The following is a 24,457-nucleotide window of genomic DNA, read 5'->3' on the forward strand; positions in this document are numbered from 1 at the left end:
ACATTTCTCCAAAGAAGATATACAAATGACAAAAAGTACACAAAGAGATGCTTAACAGCACTAGCCATCAGAGAAATGCAAATAAATCCACAATGAGATATGATTTTAAACCTACTACGATAGCTATAATAAAAAAGATAGACAATAACAAGTGTTGGTGAGGATCTGAACTCAACTTCATAGTTAGCCTCCAACTCCATGAAATTACAGTCAGAAGTCTTGAGCAGATTTAGCAGTCTGGAGGACTGCACTCTTAACCTCACACTTTGGCTAATTCCAGATAAAAGCACAAAAATATAAGTATCAGAAAACATAAATCTGGATTAATTTGCCAAATTAGTGAAATTTTACAATATTTGTATCATTTAATTTAAAAATGTTCTACTTACCTGAGGGTCCACTAACCACCCATGGTACAAAGGAATATCAAGAAGATCAAATACTATGCATTCTGGTGTATATTCAAACACTCGAACACCAGTGAATTTTACATTTACATCCAAGCCTGTCTGTAGTTTGTGCAATACTGCCATAGCATCACTCATATTCTGAAAACAGAAAGGGGAAGGGTAAAAACGAGGAAATCAAACAATAACAAAAAGATACTTAAATGCAGGCACATTTACTTCAAATTTTCCAATTATCCAATTTATTCACCCCTTCAATTTGTATTATTAAGTACCTACTATGTGCCAGGCACTAATCTGAGCTCTAAAGATATAATAGTGGATAAAACAAAGTTCCTAATCTCTTGGAGCTAACATTCTACTGTGAAAAACAAATACATAAATTATAATATCATGTCAAGTAGTAGTAAGAAAAATTGAGCAGGATAGGGTGTACAGATTGAGAGGGGTGAGGAACATAATTTTAGACCCTTTACTTTTAACTCAGGTTTGCTGTATAGTGTGTGTCTCCTATAAACAGCAAGTAATTAGGTCTTATTTTTTTCCCAAACTGGAAATGTCTTTCAGTAATATAATAATGGCTTTTAGATTGTGTTAGGACTAGATATATGAACATTCAAATTCAAGAAATTTTGCAATACTGAAATGAGTTTTCTTTTTGCCATCTGGATACTGGTGAAGGTATGTAGAAAAAGTTACTTTGAAAATAAATATAAAGTTTCCACTGATGTCTGTCTCTGCCTTGGCTGATACTTTCTTCCACTGTAAGAATCTGATTTCTTCTTGCCTTCCATTGTCAAACAAAAGAAGAATACTTAAGAAAATGAAGCTCTACTTGCTTTCTTCCAGCTCCAATAATTTTGAACCCAGTGTTCCCTCCTATATTATAGGATAGTATTTCTAAAGAACATGTAAAGAAATGCGGACACACTGAAACTATGGAACAGTAGATTTTGTCCTAATGCCATACCCCAGACATCATTCGCTGAACTGTTTTCTAAACACAACTTAATTGTAAAATACAAATAAATGAGGAAAGATGAATCAATGACAAATTCACTTGAAAGTCGATTTTTTCAAGGAAATTACCAGGTTATCATTCTACATAGAAGTGCAGAATGATATCTATATTTCTATATATATAGGTTCATATAAAACAGAGATCAGCAAAATATGGCTTGTGAGTCAAATATGGCTATGAGTTAAGAATGGTTTTTACACTTTTAAAAGGGTGTTCAAAATAAAGAAATCAAAGAATATACCTGAAAAGCCACTGATAGGGACCAATGAATACATCCATAAGTTAAAATGACATATTTTAATATAACAAAAATTATGTCAATTACCTGCTCATAGTTTAAACGTTGAATTTCTGAAATTTCTTTTGGCTTTGTATCAAGCATGTAATCTCCTGGAAAGAGAAATTGTTAAGCTGCCTTTTAAAAATGTTTTGTTTCTAATTACAAAGATAACAGATTTTAATGATAAATTATAGCAATATGTGAATGTCACATCATAAAAAACTGACTCCCCAGTTCTATTCAGAGAAAATCAATATTAATTGTTAGTTACAGTCTCACATATTTTTTTCAGTGTACATCCTACAACGCTTTGGAATTTTTTCTGCCCCTTTACAATACATTTGAGCATCTTGCCATGTCACTGCAATAAAGCTCTAAAAGGTTTAACCAAGTTTCATCAACAATGTAACTATTACCTCAATACCTTTCCAAGAATGGGTGTTACCACTCTTCTAAACATCTGCCATTCTTAGAAGTAAACGAAATTTTCCTTGCTTTTAAAAAACTGACATCTTATCGTGAACCCTCCTACACTGTTGGTGGGAATGGGTTTGGTGCAGCCACTGTGAAAAACAGTATAGAGATTCCTCAAAAGACTAGGAATAGACGTACCATATGACACAGTAATCCCGCTCCTGGGTATATATCCAGAAGGAATCCTACTTCAAAATGACACCCACACCCCAATGTTCACAGCAGCACTATTTACAATAGCCAAGACATGGAAACAGTCTAAATGTCCATCAACAGATGACTGGATAAAGAAAATGTGGTATATTTATACAGTGGAATACTATTTAGCCATAAAAATGACAACGCCATTTGCAGCAACATGGATGTCCCTGGAGAATGTCATTCGAAGTGAAGTAAGCCAGAAAGAGAAAGAAAAATACCATATGAAATTGCTCATATGTGGAATCTAAAAAAAGAAAAACATAAATACAAAACAGAAACAGACTCATAGACATAGAATACAAACTTGTGGTTGCCAAGGAGGAGTGGGGTGGGAAGGGACAGACTGGGAGTTTAAAATTTGTAGATACTGACAGGCATATGCAGAATAGATAAACAAGATTATACTGTATAGCACAGGGAAATATATATAAGATCTTGTAGTAGCTCACAGCAAAAAAAAAAAAGTGACAATGAATATATGTATGTTTATGTGTAACTGAAAAATTGTGCTCTATACTGGAATTTGACACAATATTGTATAATGACTATAACTCAATAAAAAAGTCAAAAAAAAAACTGTTATCTTAGAGATTATCAGTGGAGAGAGGGGAGGGAGAGGGGCAACACAGGGGTATGGAATTAAAAGATACAAACTACTATGTATAAATTAGAGAAGCAACAAGGATATATTGTATAGCCCTTGGAATTAAAGCCATTATCTTGTAATAATTTTTGAGAAGTATAATCTATAAAAATGCTGACATTATGCTTGCTGTATATCTAAAACTAATATAATATTGTAAAGCAACTATACTTCAAAAAATAATATATTTTTATATATGTACCTTTATTGGTATCACCTATTTATTTGAAGTATAGTCAGTTTACACTGTCAGTTTCTGGTGTACAGCATAATATTTCAGTCATACATATATATACATATATTCATTTTCATATTCTTTTTCATTATAGATTACTACAAGATAATGAATATAGTTCCCTGTGCTATACAGAAGAAATTTGTTTATCTGTTTTATATATAGAAGTCAATATTTGCAAAGCTCAAACTCCCAAATTTATCCCTTCCCACAACCTATCCCCCGGTAACCATAAGTTTGTTATCTATGTCTGTAAGTCTGTTTCTGTTTTGTAAATAAGTTCACTTGTGTCTCTTTTCTTCTTTTAGATTCCACATATGAGTGATATCATATGATATTTTTCTTCCTCTTTCTGGAGTACTTCACTTAGAATGACGATCTCCAGGTCCACCAATGTTGTTGCAAATGGCATTATTTTATTATTTTTTATGGCTGAGTAGTATTCCATTGTGTAAATATACCATAGCTTCTTTATTTAGTCATCTGTTGATGGACATTTAGGTTGTTTTCATGTCTTGGCTATTGTATATAGTGCTGCTATTAACACTGGGGTGCACATATCCTTTTGAATTAGAGTTTCCTCCGGATATATGCCTAGGAGTGGGAATGCTGGATCATACGGTAAGTCTATTTTTAATTTTTTGAGGAATCTCCATACTGTTTTCCATAATGGCGGCACCAAACTACATTCCCACCAACAGTGTAGGAGGGTTACCTTTCTTCCACACTCTCTCAAGCATTTATCGATTGTGGATCACCTTTTTAATATATATATGAATTTTAGTATATGTGACACTATTTAAATACATGCAGTACCTTTTTAATCTATGTTTTACCTTTTTAATTATGTATTAACTATATATACATTTTCTTTGAATTACTCACCTATACAAGTATTATTTTTTTCTTGAATTACAAAAGTTCTTTTCCAATTAGAGGAATTAGAACATTTGCTGTTATATGTGTGGTAAATATTTATTTTCCTCATTTTTTGGCCTATTTTTCACCATACAGAAATATTTAATTTTAATGTAGTCAATTCTCCTACTATAGTTTCTGGGTTGGATGTTATGTTTAGAAAACTATTCACCTTTTCAGAATATACAAACATTCACAAATGCATTCTTCATGTAATTTTATGTTTGCTTTTATTAATGTTTAAATCTTTAACTTATCTGGAATTTATTTTGATATAAACAGTAATATGTGGAACCAGCTTCTCATCCAGCCTCCCAAATCACTAACATGCTGATGAAATTGTTAATATAATCTTTATTTTCTAATTCAATATAAACTTCTAAAGACTGCCTCAAGCATCCTGATAATCTTTCCAACTCTGACAATAAAAGAATACCTATAAACATCAATATATTATTATTTATGCTTTAATTAGAACTTTAAGACAGCAAAATTTAGTAATAATTTTATTCCACCATAGGCACAGGAACTCTAAAAGCATTAAATTAACTGATTCATAGAAATATATAGCCCTAAAAGCATTAAATTGATTCATAGAAATATAATATTCTACACACACACACTCTTAATAAATATGTTTGTGTCCTTACGATACATGGCACACTGTATATTTATATGTTGAGGTTTTAATACATTTAACCAAAAACTATGCTTTGAGTAACTTTCATACATTATTTATTCAAATAATTGCGAGCATATTTGCTATACTTGTATCCAGTATTTCATTTCTGCATTTATCCTGATAACACTGTAGTATATGCTTTCTTGACACTTTAGAAGGGTCAGGATGCAGAATACTATACAATTCAATATTAAAATGACCCTAGACATGCTATCATCGATTAAAAGCTTAAATGCTAAGAAAATGCTAAGAATAGAATAATTTGGGGAAAAGACCCAGTTAAGAACTCCTCTTTTTCTGATGTCACAAAAGCTCTTTGGACAAGCGAATAGCCTGGTTAAGAGAGGCAGCCTCTTCAATGGACCTCAATCATCACTATCTCCTGATGTTCATACCTTTTTATAGCCCCCTTCCCTTGAGTGTGGATTGGACTCACTTCTAGTGAATAAAATGACAGAATTAATGAGATATCATTTCCAAAATTAGAATACAAAATATTGTGGCTTTCGTCACAGTGCTCCCTCATTTGCTCACTCTAAGGAATGCCAGATGCCGTATTCTGAGCTGTCTTGGAGAGACCTGCATGGAAAGAAACTGAAGGAGGCTTCTGGCCACAGTGAGGAATTGAGGACCTCAATCCAACATTCTGTGAGGAGCTGAATCCTGCCAATAACCATGTAAGCTTGAAAGCAGATCCTCCTGAGTTGGGCTAGAGATGAGACTGCAATCCTAGCTGACACACTGAATGCAACCTCACGAGAGAGAGAGCTTAAGCCAGAATCACTCAGCTGCACCCAGCTTCCTGACCTACATGAGATAATAAAGGTTCATTATTTTAAGCAACCAAATTTTGGGGTGATACATATGCAGCAATGGTTATCTCTATTTTTAGGGAAGTTTGTAATAGAGAATTAGATTTTTTATAAGACTGAGTTTGAGTTTCTAAGGGAGCATCTTTCAGTTTTAGGTATCTAAACAAATCATCTCTTAAGAATGCTGTTTTATCCAGCTTATCTAACTTTTATATCAAAATTGGTCAACAACACTATTTCAATCAAAAAGTATTGAGAATCTATTCTGTGTTTAGTAACAGGTTAAAGCAAATACCCTGTTTGGAAATGCCTGTTTCCCTTAAAGAAACTAATAATCCAGTTGGGCAAAGAGCATACAGGAAACAGAATAATAAAATGATAAAGTATAATATACTGTACAGTGTTATAAATGCCTTAAGTACCAAATGATTTTGAAAAGAGATATTGATAAAGCCTGTAGCACTTAGAAATATCCTTTGGAGAGGATAGTATCTAAATCAGATTCAGAAAAATGGACAGAACTTGCCAAGGTAGTAAGAGAAAAAGGATTCTTTGAGGGAGAATGAGTGATGGAAAAAACACACATAGGAAACATCATGCCATATGGACAGATTATAAGAAGGTTTATATATAAGATTATGTTGCAGGGTGGTGGGAAATAATGGCTGGTCGGGTAAACTTGATCAGATTATAGAAAATTATAAATAATATGTTAATAGGTTTGGCTGTTTGTGAAAAAATCATAAAGGATCTTTATGCTTTTAAGTAGACAAGTGAAGGATGAAATTGGTGCTTAGGAAGATATCGATGGTATGTAGGCTAATTTGGAGAGGAGAGGAAACAAAAGAATTGGCAATAAATCATGCTGTGAAGTACCAGTATATAGAGAGAGGAAAGAATTTCAAAGAATTAATCCGTAAGATTTTGCTCCTAATGGGACATTCTAGACAAAGAGAAATCAAGAAACAAAAACCTGCAGCTAGCTACATTAAGCCAAAAACGGAAGAGAGGGCTTGGCAGAAGGTAACTTACCCCAGGTGAGCATCTGGAAAAAAGGAGAGATAGTCAACTCTGAACAAAATTAAAATGCTTCAACACTGACCTCTTTTTATTGTATTTGTTTTCAAAAGATAAAAATAAGTCATCTTTTGAAAAGTCAGACAGTACCACCATCTCAATAATTATTTTCCTTACTATAATACATAGTGCTAGTCTCACCATCAATACAAACTAGCTTGGACGGTTAAAATCATGCTGCACATTCTAGTTTATGCTGTGCTTCTTCACTTCATCTTCCTACCCATTTTCTGCTTTCCACCTGCACTTCTTCCTCACCTTATTTATGAGACCTCCTAGTGCTTCTTAGGTATCCTAGCTTGCCATGTTCCTTTCTCTATGCCAGAGTCCTCCAACAAGCCATGTCCATGTTTGGCCCTGCTCTAATGCTCTAGTAACAGAAATTTCCAAATTAAATTTCACTCCTCCTCTAACCTTTGCCAGTCGAAATTCCCATTTCCTGTGGTTCCTCAGCTAGGTACTAGGGAAGCAATTAATTTTACAGTCTTTTACAATCTTTCTTCTAGTGTTTGTTTATTAATGCAAAAATATCTCTGGTTCCTCCAGAGAACTGGAGTAATCTCAAGAGGAGAAAATCCAAATAGCTTAGAAAATTAAACAATTTGTTCTGGCAGGATTGGCCTTGAATAAAGTTCACTTTTGGTGAGGGAGAGTTTTCAGAATCTCTTTTCTCACATCACTCTTGCTCACTTCTCCCCCACCTCCCACTGGGATCATATAACTTTTATGTGTCCCTAGTAGCCAAGTCCCCTCATTCAGGACTTTAAAACCTCTTTAGGTACCCCAGATCTAGATATTCTTCATCAATTTTTCTTTTTTCCTATAATTAAAAAAATTCTCTATTGTGTGTCCTATTTCCTCAGGACTTTGCCAGCTAACAGATAAATTTAACATACCAAGTTAGTTTTTTTCCAAGAAAAATACCATGTTAACATTTTCATAGTAGAGTACACTTACATAGTCACACTGACTGTATTGTTGACACCTTCAAATAAGTTATCCATAGTACATGATAAGTAAATATTTGCTGGATAATAAAAAGGGGGGGAGAAGAACCAGACAAGTAGTAGGAATTTAAAATATATTAAAAATACTTTTGAGGGGTGGAATGGGAAAAGGGATATACTTTTGAGAATACTAGCCTTTCAGCATTTAAAAAATCATATTAAGTGCCCAGATGGAGACAGCACACTATCTCACCCTTCTGAGCTTATGTCATCTGTAAAATGATGAGGTATTACAATTGATGATGCTTTTATTTCCACTCCAATCTTACCCTTTTCTACTATTAGCACCTCCATTCCTATGCCCTCTGCCTATACTCATGGGTCTCTCCCACTGCGTGTTCTTTGGTTATGGAAACTAACAGCAAATGAGCTCATTTTCTCACTGGGTAGTGTACACAAAGACAAGTAGAGTGACGGCACTGACTAGCAGGGAGGAGGATAGGTAAGTGGCATCAGCCTACGACAGCACAGAGAGCAGAGCCAGAATGAAATCAGAAGCTGTGGAGTGGTGGCACAATTTAGGTTAGCACTGTCCAGTAGAAATATAATGCAAACCACAAATGTAAGTCCGTATGTAAATTTAAATTTTTAGTAGCCACATTAAAAAAAGTAAAAAGAAGTGAGATTAATTTTAACAACATATTTTATTTAGCCTAGTATATTATAAACACTATAAGTTCAAAACAGAATCATTATAAACAATTACTGATATTTTATATTCTTTTTTGTGTGCGCTAAATCTTTGAAGTCCAGTGTATATTTTACACTTCAAGAACATCTCAATTCACTCTGGCAATATTTCAAGTGCTCGATATCCACATGTGGCTAGTGACTACTATACTGGACAGTGCAGGTTTAGATTATTATGGTCACGATACGAGAACAAAAAAAGTAGGGCAGACAGTGGTTGGATATGGAAGAGACGAATAGGAAACTGGGCTCAAAAATATACATTTTCTATTTATAGTAGGCATTCAAAAATCTGTCAATATTTGACTACATCTGAACTACTATTTCCTACTTGGTCTCAATCAGACCATCCTAAAAACTGTATTTAACATGTTATTTACTCTACTTATGAAACTAAGATAAATTAAGTGGCCAAACACCCCTGCCTAGTTCCCAAGTTTAGCTGAACCTGCTAATCTAATCTCCATTCCTAGAACAGTGTAACATACAGAGTTACCAACCACAGTCAAATTGTACTCCTTCACCGTTTTTCCAAATACGTCTTACCTATTTTCACCTCAAGCCTGAGCTTAAAATAGTTTCCACCTACCAAAACATTCTTCCTGCTTCTTTATAAGGGTTTAGATTCTAACCATATTACAAAACTAGGAACAAGTCTCATGTTCCCCATTAAGCCTTCACCCACTTCTCATACCCATCTACAGACAAACTTCTCAAAGCTATTTGCACTTGAGTCTTCATTTACTCACCTCTTAGATGCTCTTCAACTCACCACTCCATTTCCAGCCCATCAGTGTACTGACACTGTTTCTGTGAAGGTCACAATAACCTCCATGATGTCAAATCATGTGGAAAGTATTCTCCAGTATTCAATATCCCTTCTTTTCCCTTCTAATACTCTCCTTCTCTTGGCTTCTCTATATCACCCTCTTCTGGCTTTTCTCCTATCTTAATGGTTACTCCTTCCCTCACTTCTCTATCCTCTGACCCATGCATTTCAGCAGGGGGTGGAGCAAAAAATGCTTCTTGGAATGTGGGAGAAAAGTTTCTTAGATATTATAATGGTTTGTGGTCTTCAAAGGGTCACAGTACATGAAGAGACAAACAATGTATCTGCAGTATTAAAATTTCCTGGAGTGAGTGATTAGGACAAAAATGTCTACAAATGCTCTTTAGGGGGACAATAATGAAAAAAATAGTTGAGAAACACTGCTTTACCCAAATCTTGGCATGCTGGGAAATTTCAGGGGACAATCCTGGACCCACTTCTGCTCTCTTTATACTTTCTCTCTTAATGAGCTCATCAATTTCCACAGATTTAAATGCTATTTTTATATGAATGACTCCTAAATTCTTATCTTGAATTTCAGTGCCCCTGGAACTCATGGTCTCTCAACAACAAAATTTTCTAAGTATTTTCTTTTCTTAATGTATCCTTCACCTTCTTGCCTAAATGAAATTTGGTTCTCCTTTGATGACACTCCTGCCCTCTCTAGCGAAAGCTCTTTTCTTTACCAGTGAGCCTGGAGGTAGATCAGGTATCTATTGCTCCTTATTGTCACTCTTCTTCCCTATCCTCCCTAAAATACCTAGTTTTAATACCCGGGCCATCATATAAAACTACCCATTATCCACCCACCTGACTATAGTACTCTACCAACTTCTCATTGGTCCTGAGAAGTTCTCATTGAATCCTCTCATTCCCAGCTCACTCTCTTTCTGACACAAACCCTGCCATAAATTTCAGTAATCTCAATACTCATAGAGATAACCCATCTAATACCCTGGCCTTTGTTTCTTGGCCTCGTCTCCAACAAAAATCTTACATTTTAGCTTATCTCAGATCTTATGGTCACATGTGTTTGTTATTACCAGGTGCCAAAAATTCTTCAAGTCTATCAGGGCCTACAAATCCGTTAATCCAATCACATTTTCCTTCAACATATTTATATCCTTATGGTCTCTTAATGCAACTGAAATTCAATGGCTCAGCATTATAATCACTCTCTACACATATCTTCAATTTCCTAGACTCTTCAACATACTCACTTGGCAAAACCCAACTCTGGTTCAATCCTGCTATTCAGACCTATACTCATGCAGCTGAATACAACTGGAGAAATCATACCACCCATGCTGGCTGGTCTCACTAACCTCATAGGTAACACTAGGGAATTACCCAGCATCTCCCTATTCACTCTCCCACTCGTCTAGGCAACTATTTTATATCTCCCTTCTCATCTTCAACAACTCCTCCTTCAACCTCACTCCTAGCTGATGAACTGGTTTCCCATTTCATTGAGGAAAAAAAAAGAAAAACACTCAAAAGACCTTCCACAAGCTATCAGAACCATATCTACCCACTTACCTGCATCTATTTTTAATACATTCTATCTTCCCTCCCATTGCTAAGGATGAACTATCTGTACTACCCAAGACTAATTCTTCTATTTGTCTAAAGTACTCTTGTCAGGATTGTGAAATTAACATGATCTAATTTTAAAACACTTTTGTCCCTCCAACTAAAAGAAATTCTATACCTATTAGCAGTCAATCTCTATTTCCCTCCTACCTCCCCCAGTTCTAAGCAACCATTAATCTACTTTCTGTCTGTATAAATTTGCCTATTCTGGACACTTCATATAAACGGAATCATAGAATATGTGGTCTTCTGTGACTTCGCTTCTTTGACTTAGCATGTCTTTAAAGTTTATCCATACTATAGCATTTATCAGCACACTCCTTTTTAAGGCAGAATAATGATTCAGTGTATGGATATACCACATTTGTTTATCCATTCATAAAGTCATGGATATCTAGGCTGTTTCCATTTTTTGGCTATTATGAATAATGTTGCTATGAGTATTTCAGTACAAGTTTTTGTATGGACATGTATTTTTACTTCTCTTGAGTGAACTGTAGGTTCATATGGTAATTCTATATTTACCTTTTTAAGGAAGTGACAAACCATTTCCCACAGTGGCTGCATTATGTCACATTCGTACTGGTTACGTATGAGAGCTTCTAATTTTCTCTTGTGCCCATTCCAGTCAGGTTTTCATCCCGTGTACCTGTCAGGGTTACCGATTACCTCCTTATGGCTCAACCAATGGTCATTTTTTAGTCTTCATCCTGCAAGACCTATTAGCAGCATCTGATTCAGCTCATCTCTCACTCTTCTTTGAAACTCTTCATTTAGATTCTAGGCAATCAGTCTCCTGTTTTTCTTCGACATAGCTGAGCATGCCTATTCTTCCTCTTCTTCAGCTTCTAATCACTAGCATGTCCCAGATTCAGTCCACTCATCTCTTCCCTTCTCTATCTACATTTATTCTATTCGTGATCTCACTCAGTCTAACTACCATTTATATATGTTGTCTATTCCCAAATGTGTATTAACAGGCTAGATGTGCACTTCCAATACAGTAGCCAGTAGGAGTATGTTACCATATAAATTAAGATTAATTAAAATTAAATTTAATATTTAGCTCCTTAGTCATATTAGCTACACTTTAAGAGCTCACGAGCCACATGTGGCTAGGGGCTATGAAACTGGACAGCACAGATAAAGAACATGCCCATCAACACAGAAAGTTTTATTGCACAGCACTGATCTACACTTCCCTGAACTCTACATCCCACTGCCTCCCTGATATCTTCACTTGGATGTCAATAAACATCTGAAAACCAAACTCCTGATGTTCCTCCCTATACATGTTCCTTCCATTTTTTTTTTCCCTGTTTCAATTGATGTTAACTCTAACATTCTGGTTGTTCAATACAAAAACTACAGGGTAACTAACCCTTGACTTCACTCACACTCCAATTCAACTGATCAGCAAATTCTGTCAGCCCTGTATCCAGAATATGACCACATTTTATAATCTCCACTTCTACTACCCTGTTTGAAGACACCACTATCTTTTGCCAGTGTAACAGCTTCCTGACTGATCTCCCTGCTTCTGTCTTTACCACCAACCAACTTCTATTTTCAACATAACAGCCAGAGAATTCTAGTTAAACTCAAAGTCAGATCATGTCAATCCTCTGTTCAAAATCCTTTAATGGCTTCCCAGATCACTCACAGCAAAAGCCAAAGTTGCTATAGTAGCCTAGGGCCCTATGTGACATTACCCTATTACCTCTCTAATCTCATATCCTAATCCCTTCCCTTTGCATAGTCCTTGGCAGTCATACTGGCTGTTCCTCAAAAGTACCAAGCATATTTCAGCCTTCTCCATGAAATGTAATTCAGAAACCACAAAGTTTAAGAATCTCTAAGCTAAGCTAAAAAAGGTATAAACAGACATTCTACTTCCAGATAGCTAGGTATTCAAAGTAATCAACAATTAACTATGAAGTTCCCTGGCTTGTGAATGGGATTAAATGACATTAGTTACATAAAGAAAAAGGTCTTCCAAAAGATGCAATCTCGATTACTTCACTAAGCCTACATCTCACGAAAAATTAGTTAGCTAGTTGTCTGGAATGGCATAGACAAACTAAACAACTAACAAGATTTTTCAAAATAAAAATTCAATTACTAAAAAAGCTGTAAATATGGATTAAGATTTCGTATTTGGTAACAGTATAAACATAAAAATTTTTATTTGCTAAATTGTAAAAGACTTCAGGGTGATATATAACTACCTGCTCTGTAAACAAGTTCTACTCAATGCAGCTGGTCTGCAAACTGTGCATTATTGGTCTGTTTTGAAATGAGAAGCTTTTGTAAGAATGCAATTCAATACATTGCTTCCTTCATTAAGAAAATTTCACTCTGAAAAAATTTCAGATGGACTAGTGTGCTTACTAATTTAAATACTCTACATTCTAATACAAGCTTCTATCTCACTGCAGACTGGTAACTAACATTTTACAGACTGGCATAGATTAAGTAATTATATTTGGGGTAGCACTGTTCTAAAGCACTTCCTGGGTTTTATTTCAAGTCTACTGAGTATTTTTAAACCCTATCTGCATGAAGTGTTAGGGTTTCTGTGCCATTTCCCATTCTGCAATTTATTGGAATTAATATGTACCTTGTTGTTTTCCAGATGTCACCAGTCTCCTTATTTACATTACAAAATTTTAATGCTGGTCAGAAAGAAGGCTTTAACATCCAAGAACAGTAACATAGTGATAAAAATTTTTAATTAAGAGATTAAAAATAGCTCATATAATAGCACTTCAAAAGGTGAAATTTGGTAATATATTTGAAAGTTTTGAAAACTTTGTTTTATTTTAAAAGAGATATAAAAATCATTCACTTTTCAACACTAACCTAAATATTCCATCAGTTGTTCAGCAGTTATGATTTCCATCATCGGTGGAAGTTTCACCTGAAAAACAAAGTATTTTTTCTATAAAATCAAATGTTTTGGTGATTAAAGTGTTTCTTTAGTCAGAAACACAAGTTTGTATATGTATTATGTGTATCTACTATGTGTATACAACATTCACATTTTTAAGATCTTTATAACCAATCTTTAATACAACAAAGTCAATCCTATCGCCATAAAACTTAGAGGGTGATATAAGATCCCAGAGATGTTGGGAAATCTGTTCCAAAGCCAAGTGCTATGCCTTTCATCACTCATCCTGGTTGTCATTAGGCACCTGCAACAGTGTCCTGCATGATAGAAGATGTAGTTAAAAGGCAGGAAGAGACACCAAACATGTTTCGGCAGGTCACTCATGGGAGCAGTTCTACTGAACACAGCCTTGAACATAGCTCAGTATCTCATCACTTCAGTCTATAGTGGCCATTTTTATTGTTGAATAGCTAAAATGAATACAGTATAAAGGATTAGTCATAAACTGAAGGATTCAAACTATATGAGTCCATCTGTAAAATTTAAAAACAGGCAAAATTAAACTATACTGTTTAGAGCTGTACACATATAAAGAAAAGGAAAGGGCTACTATAAAAATCACAACTGTCGTTAGCCCTAGGAATAAGGGAAGGAGTTATAGTTGGAATAGGGCATACAAGAGGCCTCTGAAATGTTGGCAATGCTCTGTATCTTGACTTGCCTGGTAGTTCCACCGTTTGCTTTATGATAACTTGTTAAACTGGACATCTCTGTTTTATGTACTTTTCTGTATGTGCTGTATGTCACAATAAAAAGGTTAAAAGTAAATACATACGTTATAGTCATATTTAAGTTTCAAAAGTTAATTCAGCTACAACACATTAGTTTAAATTTAATTTTTCAAATTAATTATCAGATGAGTTACATAAGTATTACAGCCAATAACTGTAAATATTTTAGTTTGACTCATTGAAACACATACTCCTCGGTATAGTCATAGAATAGAAGAAAAACAGATACTGTAGGATGGAAACTCAGAGTAACTAACATATCAATGACAGGAGAATAGCAGTATAATTAAAAATTCTTCAGGAATTATTTTGTTTAACCAAGGACATTTTAAAATTAGCAATTTCTCCAGCAAGTCCCCCAAGTGTTGAAGAAGGTGCTCTGAGCATTTATGCTAGGTTACATATGGTAACAGTATGTCACAATTTCTTGTTTTAATCAATGAATAAAGTAAGTCCTAAAAAAAGATCCCTGTAAAACAAAACAGTATGAGACCCTCTGAGAGCATACATGACAGTTAGTGCTTATGAGTTAGTTATCTAGCAGATTTATCATTCAGTGAAAACCAAGAGATGCCATGGAGGTTTTAATCTTGATTCTCGGTTATTTTTATTTTCTGGAATTTTTTTTTTAAATAGTAATACTTTTTTTTTGAGCAGTTTTAGGTTTACAGAAAAATTGCGCAGAAAGTACAGAGAGTTCCCATATATAGTATATTTTAAAACTGAAACTCACTAGCAGATTATAGGCTCCTGCTTATTTTTCTAAATAAGCTTTTATTCAGTGTCACTCTCATTTGTTTATGTACTGTCTTTGGCTGCTTTTGCACTACAATAGCACAGCTGAATCTTTGCAAGAGAGAGCATATGGCCCACAAAACCTAAAATATTTACTATCTGATTCTTTACAGGAAAAATTTGTTGATCCCTGCTTTAGGTGATTTTAACTGCTATTTTATAATATTTTATCAAAATGTTTGAGTACCACTTTGAAGGTCAGAAATTTAAACCAGTAACTTATATACACTGTAAATATTTACGTTCTGAACAACCGTCAGACCAATTGGAAAGTCCCATTTACACATAACAATGTTTCTTAAATAAAATAAGAACTGTATATTCTTTTACTCCAAGAAGATTCACTACAGAAATATGTTCACCAGAAAATTCCATAAACAAACAGCTTATTCTCTTCTGGTCAATGCAATAGTCCTACTATAAAGTTGTCAAAATAAGAAACCAAGGCACTAGCAAGCATATGTATTTGGGAAATTCTCAATCCTAGATTTCTACAAAGAGATGATTTCAGGGCTTACTCTTGAAATTTCCAAATAATAACAACTGCCTACCATGTCTTGCTTCAAACATCTGAAATAGGAAATGATGACCTTTATACAGATTTCAAAAGTGGAACAACAAATACACAAATATTTTAGCTGACTTATTCACAAGCAAACTCGGTGATATATTCTTTTCTTCAATCTAAGCCAATAAAATATTTTGGATGTTCATTAAAACTAGGGACAAAAGACTATAATAGTGAAGAAATGCCTGTTTCCCACTAACACTGAATCTTTGCAACAGAGACCATATGGCCCTAGACCAAAAATAAAAACAACAAAACCTTCTGTTTGAAGTATTAATAATATCCTAAGCAGGAATGTAAAACATTCCAAAAGTGATATGCCAAGATTTTGATACCTGTGATTTTGATATTCTGAGCAGGGAAAGAAATGCAGAAGACCCAGTAGTACTAAGAAATAAAAAGTAGTTTATATAACTGATGGTAAGTATGAAAATGACCAGCCAAAGAACATTGTTAATGTTTAATCAGAACGCCAATTAATAAGTACTCAAGAAATACAAAGTCTGAATTCTAACACCTCCTTAAAGCTGGGAAGATATAGTTGAGGAGATAAAAATTGAGTATTTACAAAGCAGAAATAAATAAAATAGAGACTAAAAAAAATCAATGAAACTAAGAGCTAGTTCTTTGAGAAGAAAAACAAAACTGATTAACCTCTAGCCAGACTTATCAAAGAGAGAGAGAGAAGAGTCCAAATCAATAAAATCAGAAATGAAAAAGAAGTTACAACCAACACCACAGAAATACAAAGGATCATAAGAGACTACTACCAACAACTATATACCAATAAAATGGACAACCTAGAAGAAATGAAAAAATTTCTAGAAATGTGCAATCTCCCAAGATGAACCAGGAGGGGAAAAAAAATATGAACAGACCAATTACCACTAATGAAATTAAATCAGGGGGAAAAAAATCCCAACAAACAAAAGTCCAGGACCAAAAGCTTTCACAAGTGAATTCATTTGGAGAGGTTAACACCTACCCTTTTCAAACCATTCTAAAACCTGCACAGGATGGAACACTTCTGAACTCGTTCTAAGAAGCCAGCATCACCCTGACACAAAACTCAAAGAAGATATCAGAAAAAAAGAAGCAGGTCAGTATCACTGATGAAAACAGATGCAAAAATCCTCAAAAAATATTAGCAAGCCAAATTCAACAATACATTAAAAGGATCATATACCATGATCAAGTGGGATTTATCCAGGGATGCAAGGATGGTTGAATATCTGCAAATCAATCAATGTGATACACCATATTAACAAACTGGTGAATAAAAACCACATGATCATCTCAATAGATGCAGAAGAAGTTTTTCACAAAATTCAACATCCATTTTATGATTAAAAACTCTCAACAAAGTGGGAGTACAGAGGGAACATACCTCAACATAATAAAGACCATTTATGACAAGCCCACAGCTAGCATCATACTCAATGGTGAAAAGCTAAAAGCATTTCCTCTCAGATCAGGAACAAGACAAGGATGTCCAAAGTCACTACTTTTATTTTATTTAACATAGTATTTTAAGTCCTAGCCACAGCAACCAGGCTAGGAAAAGAATAAAAGGAATCCAAATTGGAAAGCAAGAAGTAAAACTGTCACTATTCACAGATGACATACTATACATAGAAAATCCTAAAGATACCATCAGAAAATTACCAGAATTCATCAATGAATTCAGAAAAGTTGCAGGATACAAAATTAATATATAGAAAACTGTTGCATTTCACATCAAAAAAGAATACCTAGGAATAAATCTAACTAAGGAGGTAAAAGACCTGTACACAGAAAACTGTAAGACACTTACAAAAGCAACTGAAGATAACATAAGCAGTTGGAAAGATATACCACACTCATGGACTGGAAGAATTAGTATTGTTATGTTCACATACCAAGGCAATCTATAGATTCAATGCAATCTCTATCAAAATACCAATGGCATTTTTCACAGAAGTAGAAAAAAAAATTATAAAATTTGCATGGAAACAGAAAAGATCTTTATAGCCAAAACAATTTTGAGAAAGAAGAAAAAGCTGGAGGTATCATACTCCCTGATTCCAAATTAAACTACAAAGCTACAGTATGGTACTGGCCCCAAAACAGACACACAGATCAAAGGAACAGAATAGAAAGCCCAGAATTGAACCCACATTTACATGGGCAATTAATCTACAACAAAGGAGGCAAGAATATACAATGGGGAAAGGAAAGCCTCTTTAATAAATGGTGCTGGGAAAACAGGATAGCTACATGCAAAAAAAATTAAACTGAACTATTTTCTCATGCCATGCACAAAAATAAATTTTAAATGAATTAAAGACTTAAATGTAAGACCTGAAACCATAAAACTTCTAGAAGAAAACATAGGCAGTATCTCTTTGACATTAGTTTAATTAGTATTTTTCTGAATTATGTTTCCTCAGGCAAGGGAAAAAAAAGCAAAAATAAACAATTGAGACTGCATCAAACTGAAAAGCTTTTTGCACAGCAAAGTAAAACTATCAACAAAACAAAAAGGACACCTACTAAACGGGAGAAGATATCTGCAAATGCTATATCCAGTAAAGGATTAATATCCAAAACAAATGAAGAACTCACACAATTTAGCATAAAAACAAAACAAAAACAAACAACCCAATTAAAAAATGGGCAAAGGATATGAATAGATATTTTTCCCAAGAAGACATACAGATGGCCAATATCACATGAGAAGATGTTCAATATCACTAATAATCAGGGAAATGCAAATCAAAACCACAGTTAGATATAACCTCATACCTGTCAGAATGGCTGTTGTTAAACAGACAACAAATAACAAGCGCTGGCAAGTATGTGGAGAAAAGGGAACTCCTGAGTAACAGTGGGAACGTACACTGGTGCAGTTACTACGAAAAACATTATGGAGGTTCCTCAAAAATTTTAAAAGAGAACTATCATAGGATCCAGTAATTCTATTCCTGGGTATTTATCTGAAGAAATCAGAAACACTAATTAAAAAAGATACATGCACCCCTACGTTCATTGCAGCATTATTTATAATAGCCAAGATATGGGAGCAGCTTAAGTGGCCATCAACAGATGAATGGATAAAGAAGATGTGGCACATATGTGCAATGAAATATTACTCAGCTACAAAAAGAATGAAATCTTGCCATTTGAGACAACATGGATGGACCTAAAAGGTATTAATTAGGTTAGATGAAACAAGTCAGAGAGAAAAAGACAAATACTATATGATTTTACTTTTATGTGGAATCTAAAAAACAAATGAATGAACATAACAAGATAGTAACAGAGTCATAGATACAGAGAACAAATAGGAGGTTGTCAAATGGGAGGGGGGTAAAGATAGGAGAGATAAAAGTGAGGGAGATGAAGAGGTACAAATTTGCAGTTGCAAAACAAATGCGTCATGGGTATGAAATGTACAGTGTGGTGAATATACTCAATAATTAGGTAATATCTTTGTATGGTGACAGATGGAAACTAGACTTATCTTGGTGATCATTTTGAAATATACAGAAATATTGAATCACTATGTTGTGTAACAGGAACTCACATAGTGTTGTAGGTCAATTATATTTCAAAAACAAATTCATAGAAAAAAGATCAGATTTATAGTTACCAGAGGTGGAGAGTGGGAAGAGGGGTAATTGGATGAAGGCATTCAAAAGGTATAAATGTCCAGTTGTAAGTACTAAGGATGTAACGTACAACATGATAAGTATAATTGACACTGCTCTATATTATATCATGAAAGTTATTAAGAGAGTAACTAAGAGTTGTCACAAGGAAAAAATTACTTTTTCTATTTTTTAATTTTGTATCTATATGAGATAATACATGTTCACTAAACTTACTGTGGTGATCACTTCATGATATATTGAAGTCAAATCATTATGCTGTACAACTTAACCTTATATAGTGTTATATGTTAATTATAACTCAATAAAGCTGGAAGAAAAAAGTGAGTATTTACCAGTCTGTGCTCTTAAGAAAGTCAGAACAAAAATTAAATATATTGAACTTCTGCTAAATGCCATTCAATTTGCAAATTACCTTAATCCATAACAATGGTACAAAGTAGTTATCTTCATTCAAAGAATGAAGGCATTAAAATGTTAACTTGTCCAAAGCAGTAGAGCTATGATGTGACTTGGAGGCTGACTCCAAAACCAATTACCCCTTCTATTATACCACCATTTACAGACTTTTAAAAACAGCAACACTTTCTTTCAATGAAATCTTACATAAAACATAATCTGAAATATATTTTAAATGAAAAACTGACAGAACTTTTGACCCATGAAAAGTGAAGGATGATGGAGAAAGAACAATTGAAGCTGACTCTAAGGCTCAGAAGACTTTAAAACTTAAGATCCATACAATTAATAAAAAATAAGAAATGGGGTAAGGGAAGATAGTGATGGAAGAAAATGATGTCTGCTTCATAACTGTGAAGTTTAGTTTGACACTCAGAGTGTTGAGTTGGAACTCAGGAGACAAACATTTTAAATTTGTCCAGGAATTATCTGATTTCTGTGCTATAGTTTACTTTTGCATTACTTATGGTAAAATGGACCACTAAATAATACAATTTTTTCTTCTCAGTTGAAGTTTCACTAATGTTGAAAATATGCAGTAAATCATATAGCATTCTTTTTTTTAGTTGAAACTGTAAAGAAATAATTTTTTAGAAAATATTGGAAGTATTAGGGGGAGGCTATAGCTCAGTGGTAGAGAGCATGCTTAGCATGCACAAGGTCCCGGGTTCAATCCCCAGTATCTCCTCTAAAAATAAGCCTAATTAACTCCCCCCTAATAAAATAAAAATAAATAAATAAATGAATAAAAATAAAACTGTTTATAAGAAAAAAATTGAGAAAATACTGGAAGTATTAATGGGAATCAGAAAAAATGTAGCATTTTTCAAAATAAGGACTGAAAAAACTTAAGGTTCCTTTCAACATGACTAACTCTAGCTCCAGCAAATAAACATATATTACAAACTACTATACACCATGCTTTATAGTCTAATTTCTTATACATAATATTCATTTATTATTAAGAATAATTACTGTACTTGAAAATACTAAAATTCAGATTTCTTAGTAAATCTAACTGACTTTCTACTTCCCATCAGTATTTCAAATCAGGAAAATTTAATAAGAGACAATCTTCAACTTAAGCCAATTTAAAACACTTTACCATCAATTTTTATCATAATTTACATGCCATTCTCAGAGTAATACCAAGGCCTAATTAAACTATTTAAAAACATCAGAAGCTGCAGATATATTCACATGTATTAGATTTTCAAGAATGTTCTATTTTATATGCAATTCAAAGGGTTTTAAAACAATGAAGGAATGTTGTTCCAGTGAAATTTTCCCAATAAAAGATTTATAAATAAAAGAAGATATCTTTAGTTCAAATTTCACTGGACTTATATTTAAGTAGCTCAGCAAACTAAAAAAAAATCAACCCCCAAAAAAACCTAATTGCTTGAAAAATAAATGAGACTAATAGAAGACAAGAGACCAGTTGGAAGGCTGCTAAAGTAGTCCAGGTGAGATGAAAGTGACCTGAACTAGGACAGTGGCAGGAGAGACAAGTTACATATTACTGAAAATACCAAAGAATATATTTAATAAACTTTGATGGCAAAGGCAAGTTCATTCACCACAGAACTCAAGAAAGGCTCTGAAACTGTCAGATACTTCAGAAGACATAGGATGAGGCACAGGGGGCTAAAAACAGAAGGAACCTGTATGAAGCCCAGATCCCCAGGATTTGTTCTAAGAAATCACAAAGTCTGATTCTGCTTCTCTGATTTAATCACTATCTCTTCTTTCACCCTACTTTGTCCCAGACCTATTGTCCACTAGGCTTACTGATATCTTGAATTTTAACTTTCCAACCAAATATCTCAAGTAAGAGTTCAGGTTCTGAAGCAGATGGTAATCTTACTTATAGAGTAAGTTATTTAAACTCTATGCACCTCAATTTTCTATATATGTAAAATAAGAACACTGTGTATGTAAGGATTTCATGATGGGGTTGAAAAAATTAAAAGATAAAATGCATATAACACATGTAAAAGACTTAGCATAGTATCTGGACATAAAAATAATTGAGTACTTATTATTCGAAGCCCTATGGTTGCCAGTACCACCTATGCTCAAATGTCCTTCACCTGGGACTCAACACAGACAAGGTTGGAAGAGGAACGGGAAGGTTTTCCTGCAGGGCTACTCAGAGCAAGCGGAGGAGAAAATGAGCACATCACAAATAGGACAACCACCACAGGGAGTATTCATACCATCCTCAGCCTATGTCCGCTGTATCTCACAAATCTAGAGGTATTACACCAATCCTAATTCTTAGGAAAGACAGGAAATGGAAGCCTCAGAAGTGTTACTTGCATCTTTTGTGTAGACAAAACTCGACCGTTGTATGAACTTTTTAATCTCTTCTTACAGGATCTATATTAAAAAAAAAACAAACAGGGTGGGCAGAGGCTAAAATGGTATATTTGGCTCACCATCTGTTTTTCCATTTTTGTAATTAATAAACAGACATGGAAATTCTCAAAAGAGCTGTGTGCCTACTTTAGGAAAAGGGGCATATAAGAAAATCTGTGTGATTCCAATGTTCCTATTAGTCAGGAAGTTTAAAAAAAAAAAGTAAAGTAAAACTTATAAGTAAGAAGACCACAATATTGTAAACTGACTATATTTCAAATAAAAAAATACTAAAAAAAAAGTAAGAAGAGTTATCTGTGAAAATGGTATGGGAAAAGAAAAGTCATCAAGGAGGCAAGAGGTCACTCTCTGCACGTGATAATGAGACAAACGATATGTTCATTTGAACTTCACTGAATTTTCTGCTAATGACCTTTTGCTCATTTTTCTATTGGGTCGCTCATCTTTTTCTAATTTATAAGGGCTCTTTGTAAATTAAGAAATTAGCCCTTAGACACATATAATAAGCTAGGAGATGACTCCTTCAGTTTGTAGTGTGTGTTTTGATTTAGTTCCTGGTGAAGTTTTTTTGGGGGGAGGGGGTGTCTTTTTGTCCTTTTCCCCCCTTAATCTTAAGCTTCTTTGTTTTTTTCTGAATCAAATGTATCAATCCTTATTTTACAGTTTATAGGTTTAATGTCTGGAGCAACCAGCCTAATGTAAGCAATCTTGCTTCAGAATCCTGGTGTTCCTCCCTTGATGTGGAGTAGGAGATTGTCTCAGCTCCTGCTAAGCAAAGAAAAAGAGGGAAAAAAGAATTTCCTACCCAAAAGACTACAGAGGAAAGGAGAAGTGCTTCCAGCATCTTAAATCAGAGCAGTGCATTCAATCTTCCATGAAAACACTACGTAATGACTAGACACATAATACTGCATGTCCTCTATCACAATGTACAGTATATATTTTATATATATATATTTTTTGAGTATGTGGGCCTTAGAACCTATATTCTTTCTATAAGAAAACGAAAGCATGACAAAGCAGGGACTCCCACTGTTATTAAAGTAATACCTTCATAAATATAAAAATATTAAGGCCGATACAACATTGTAAACTGACTATACTTCAATTAAAAAAAGTATTAAGGCAGAAGTTTTTAAAAATGCTTCATAATGCAAAATTTAAATCATGCAAAAGTAGAAAAATAACAGCATAATCAACTTACAAGTACCCATCATTCAGTTTCAACATTTATAACATAGGCCAGTATCATTAGAAAGTAAATTTTATATTTTATATTTCTTCTGACTTGTTTTATTTTTATAAACAAGTGATTTTTATAAATAAATGATTAATTGGGTCACAGCTCTCAAATATACCTATAAATGTCATTGTTTTTAACAGAATAAAAGATTAAAGGAAAACCATAAAATACACCAAAAATAGTCTAAAGAAGCAAAATGAAATGTATTCCAAGACATAAATGTGTGTATATTTACCTGGTGACAGTTAAACAAAATTAGAAATGTGAGCTTGAATTAAATTTAATGAATAGATTTCCTTCTTTCTTGATTTGTTGGATTATCACAGCTCAACTATTTTATAGATTATTAACGATCACCGACTACCCATTAGTCCTAAACCAACACTTTTAATTAAAACCCCAACATTTCCAACTCAGTACTTACCCTCTTTGATAATTTTAACTGTCATCTCTTACTCAGAACCATGGCACTTACTTCCTTTGAATCTCTCAAATCCTCTTAATATATTTAGTTTATTATTTTTTTTTATCATTACTTCATCCTCCTCCAAAAGAGATGATCAACTGTTTTCCTTTCAACTCTAATTCCAATGACTCCATGAATCAACTCTTGAAAAGTCCAATCCATGATAATCCTAACCAGCAACTCTTCCTGTTCCTATCTCCAGGGATAAGAGAAATACTGGGGAAAGCCCAAAAATTGATATACTAGAAGCTTTTAAAGAATACCCTGATTTACCTACTGCCACTTACTACTTTCTCCTTATGCCTCAAATTACTAGGCATAATTTCCAGTGAGTTTAGAAC

At 33.9% G+C, this 24,457-nt stretch overlaps 1 protein-coding gene across 2 annotated transcripts in view; it reads right to left on the reverse strand.

Annotated features, from left to right (window-relative positions):
* The window catches only part of MINDY2 (MINDY lysine 48 deubiquitinase 2), a 62,779-nt gene that overhangs the window by 33,333 nt on the left and 4,989 nt on the right, over positions 1-24,457 (reverse strand). For both annotated transcript variants that reach the window (XR_012073269.1, XM_072962336.1), the window contains exons 2-4: positions 13,732-13,789; positions 1,754-1,818; positions 390-548 (exon numbers count right to left, since the gene is read on the reverse strand). Coding sequence is in view for 1 of the 2 variants with exons in the window: in XM_072962336.1 (XP_072818437.1) it covers positions 390-548; positions 1,754-1,818; positions 13,732-13,789 (282 nt within the window). In the remaining variant the exon portion in view is untranslated. The remainder of the gene's footprint in view (positions 1-389; positions 549-1,753; positions 1,819-13,731; positions 13,790-24,457) is intronic.

This window comes from Vicugna pacos, chromosome 6 (assembly GCF_048564905.1).
Source record: "Vicugna pacos chromosome 6, VicPac4, whole genome shotgun sequence".
NCBI lineage: Eukaryota > Metazoa > Chordata > Mammalia > Artiodactyla > Camelidae > Vicugna > Vicugna pacos.